The 4,344-nt window shown below is 39.9% G+C and overlaps 1 protein-coding gene across 1 annotated transcript in view; it reads right to left on the bottom strand.

The window, feature by feature from the left end:
* Positions 1-3,513: 3,513 nt before the first annotated feature.
* The window catches only part of SURF4 (surfeit 4), a 46,365-nt gene continuing 45,534 nt past the window's right edge, over positions 3,514-4,344 (bottom strand). Inside the window, exon 6 of the mRNA XM_082262574.1 lies at positions 3,514-4,092. Coding sequence (XP_082118700.1) covers positions 3,826-4,092 — 267 coding nt within the window. The 3' untranslated portion in view covers positions 3,514-3,825. The remainder of the gene's footprint in view (positions 4,093-4,344) is intronic.

Genomic DNA, 4,344 nt, shown 5'->3' with positions numbered 1-4,344 from the left:
GCTACACCCATCCCAGTGGGCATAGCCCAGAAGGGGTCTTCAGGATTCTGGCTGCAAAGAGAAGGACCCAGACTGGACCCTATCAGCCTGCAACTAATTATACGTTTTGCAAAAGTGTGCACTGAAACGGGGATCAGTGCCCAAAGCAACATTACAGGCCATCCCTTGGGTTGAGTTTGGATATGGCTCCCACATTTTTACCGAGGTTGTACGGATCCAGATGCACTGCTTCTGTTGTAGAGGACAATAAGGAGCTGATTGAAGAATCCAAAGCAAAATAATAAACTAGTTACACAAATGATTTCTCCATGGGGAAGAAGAGAACCATCACAAAGGACACAGCAAAAAACAAACTGAGGTCTGAGAGTAGGATGGGGTTTATAAGGGTACGCATCCAGCAACATTTTGCCAGTGTCCAATCACCTGAACGTAGCAGCCTCTACCCTGTACCCCTTACATGATCTGAACAAAACCAAAGTGCATGTGGTGTATGAATAATCCTTTGCTTGGAAGATTACGTAGAAGATCTGTACTATTCATTTAAGAATTAGAGATACTGCCATTAAAGACTTGGTTTTGAAGGTTCCAAGTGGTCATCTTTGTCTTAGAGCTAGTAAATGAATGACCTGCAAGTAGTACATGTCTGTTTTAGGTAATTGACATAGTGGGTAGTAGAGCATGGTGTTCTCTTTCAAATACATGGTAGCAATATTCATTGCTGTAGCTCTTGCTTGACAAGTTCCTTGTTTTATTTTATTAACTGAATGTTTACAATAAGAATGACAGCACTTGAAGGACCATAAACAGAACTTTATGTATATAAAGCTTCCATGGGATGTTATTCAAAAAAAAAAAAAAAATGTATTTTTGACCTACCTGTAAAATTGAAAAGACAATACAACTTTAGGCAAAATGGATACTGCAGGATGACCTTATCCTTGTAAAATACCAGAAAAGGCTCCTTACAAGATAAGGTAGTCCGCTTTCATACCCTTTTGGCAGAGGTGAAAGCAGTCAGAAAAAAACATGCTGCTGGGAGGTCAGCCAAGAGTATATCCCTAATGGATTCCAAAGTAAGGAGACAGCAGCGCTTAAAAAAAAAAAAAAAAAAAAAAAAGACATTTAAGTGAATCAGATATCTGTGGGTAACTACATGAACTACCCCCCAGCAAAAAAACCTTCATCAATACATGAGACATCAATGGTAGTTGAAAAACAATAATTAATGCTGAAATTTGGCCTTGATCAAATTCAGGACCAACTGTTAATCCAGTTCCACCTGAAGAAAGGGCAGGATATGGCCTACAGAATACTAGCAAGGGTTAACCCATTGATACCAGGCAAAATAAGCATTCCATGTGCAGCAAAAAGACTTTCTAGAAGTTGCTATTATGACAATGAAAAATGTGGGGATGACTGAATCAGCCTGGCCCCTATCTCTCAAGACTTGGGCTTCAATAGCCAAGTCACCAAAGTCAGATCAGAGGAACTTTAGAATAGGAAAGACATATCAGGGAGCAGTAATCCCACAGGGTCACTAGTGCATCAAAAAGGGGCAAACCCCCCCTCATTGAAGGGGCCACACCATTGTAGATCATCTCTGCCCTGAACCTGCATAGCACCATGCCACTTAACCCAACATGCTACACCAAATGCCAAAATAGGTGCCTAAATGCAGGATCCAGCGCCAGGAAAAAGATTGCAGGCTGGTCCTACGTCTTACCTAGGAGGGTCCAGGGACAGTCCCTGAGACCCCCAATCTAAAAACTGCACAAGATGATGCTAAGCTCAGGGCACAGCAGGGAAATTTGATTGAAGAAATTCAATAAGTGTAGCCAACATTCACTACAAAAGAAAACATCGAACACCTTAAGACACTAGCAAAGAATTGAGGATTGATAAGAATATGAGTGGTTATATGGGTATCCTCACAGCTTTTCTTTGCCTGTGTCCAATCACCTGAAGGTAACTGCCTATAACCCAGTCATCTTTGAATGTGCTTTTGTCATGTATTGTAGGATCAATAAATGACCTGATATAACAATACAAACCAAAAAATAAAAAAAAATTAACATGCACTGGCCTCTACAGTCATACATTTGAAATGTTTGTCTGTGTGTGACTAGAATATCCCATCAGTGTGTCATAGCTGAACAGACCTGATCTAGGGCAAAAATTCTAGGAATCAAAAAGCAACTTACCCTTCTTGGCTTCTGCATAAGCTACACAGTTATTAGCAATTATGTTAAATAGGGTTGGGACACATCTAGCTTGCAGCAAAGTCAGGAAAATCATTTGCATACTGGATTTAGACCAACCCAACCAATAGGATTCTGACATTAGGCCAGCTGAACTATAGGCAGACACAATTTAATACAGCTAGGTATTTATTAATAAATTATTAAATGTGTTTTTTCACTTTAGTGTAAATACCTGAAATTGGCTTGGTATAAGTCTCTTGCAATCTCCTGTACAGCAACTCTCAGACTGGGAGAAGAAGTGGCAGCTCAAGTAGCAAATAAGGCTTGCTGCATAAAAATGTGCTGATAGAGCAAAAGGCTGAATGATGTTTCTTCACTGTCCAGTCAAAGGGCAGGGGTGTATGGAAAGGATTTGTAAATCTCTGGACTAATCATGGACAGAAATGCAAATCTCTTGGCAGGTAAAATAGCTGCCATGTTAGACTGACATAGGCTAGCATTGCAAACTTTCTTCTTAAAATGCTAAACGAATGGATGTCATTCTAATCCCGAACCTTTAATAGAAGTCATGATATCGAAACGCAGATCAGGAGCCCTGACATAGACAGATTAAGTCTCACTCTGTACTTACATTTCTCAAACAATAAATAAAGAGGCAAGGACACAAAACTCAAGGGCTCAGTGATAAGGCTGTATGCCAAAGTTGTGAAATAAAGGAGGGGGTAGTATCAATATAGTTGCAAATGCATGCATGAACAGAGGAAAGGCAACACTCAGAATTTAAGATCTTTCATTTTACGCCAAACCGTTGACATTTTACTATAAAATAGCCTAGAAGACAAAATGAAACACAAAATAAACTTCTAGAAATTTCTAAGAAACTCATGTTTTGGCAACTGACTGTGTAGAGTAGCCAAACAGTAAGGGAAAGCAAAAAAAAAAAAAAAAATTGGCCATTTACTCTAAAAAAATAAAAAAGTGCTTGGCTCAAGATGGAGGTACGATTTAAATTGAGTGACATACTTCACAGCACAAATCTCTTCTGATTGGCCAGACGCACAGAGAGATTGGAGGGAATCACTCAGAGTCCAGGGACACAACATACAGTGTCCACTTCTGGGGCAAACTAAGTGTTAATTAGCCAGAGACTTGTGCTCCAACTGAAGTGTAGAAACCAAGCACGATAACCGTTCTCAACTTAGTACTGCACAAAATTGATGCCTGTCACATGAAGGATTATGTAAGCATTTCAGAACCAGAGGCTAAACATGGCTGAAAAAAAAAAAATCAATGACTGCCAACTCTGAAAATTTCACATAAAAAAACAAAATTGAAAAAAAAACAAAAACACTACATTAAAGAGAAGCAGAGATATCTCCTTAAAACTCATGATACTGCATTTTAAGACAATCTCGTAACATTTTCGAAACCAGCCTGTAATGGAACCACAAAGCCAGTTCCAAAGAGCTGGTGGTGTGCGAGAGATGGTTCGTAATACAGTTGGCTGCTGGTGGAGATGATACAAGATGGTGGTTGTGCCAAAGAGATGGTGACGGGGAAGAGATGCTGAACAGGACTCTGCTTTCATCCAGAAAATTCTATAAGACTCCAGGCACCAGTAACACTACCACTCCTTTTTCTTTTCGTCCATGGACACCCCACCAGGTCCCAGAGCCACCACCAGCAGCAGTCCACCGATGACTGACATGGTCTGAAAGAAGTCGTATTTTAGGAAGTCATGCATGGGCTTGTAGGCGGGGATGTTCCAGAAGGCATTGAAGTAGACATTAATGGCGAAGAGCCACACCACCAAGGTCAGGGCAGCCAACTTTGTCTTGAAGCCAATGGCCACTAGGATGATGAGTGCTGTACCAACAATGTTTTGCAGAATCTGGAGGGTTAAAAAAAAAAAAAAAATTGGTTTAATACAGTGCTAAATATTATTAGACATACAAAAAGGCCAGAGACCAGCATTCCTAATGATGCAGTGTTAGATTTACCATTTATAAAAAAAAAAAAAAAAAAAAAAAAGAAGGAGCTTAGAGTAGAAATACTGGAGATGGCATTGCCAACATAGTTTTTAAATTGTGCAGTGCCTGGAGGAATCACTCTCACATTTACCTTTTAGGAAAATTGAAACACC

Source organism: Pelophylax lessonae (assembly GCF_965119305.1).
Source record: "Pelophylax lessonae genome assembly, chromosome: 7".
Taxonomy (NCBI): domain Eukaryota; kingdom Metazoa; phylum Chordata; class Amphibia; order Anura; family Ranidae; genus Pelophylax; species Pelophylax lessonae.
The sequence above is the reverse complement of the archived record's forward strand: the minus strand, read 5'-3'. Positions and strand labels throughout refer to the sequence as shown.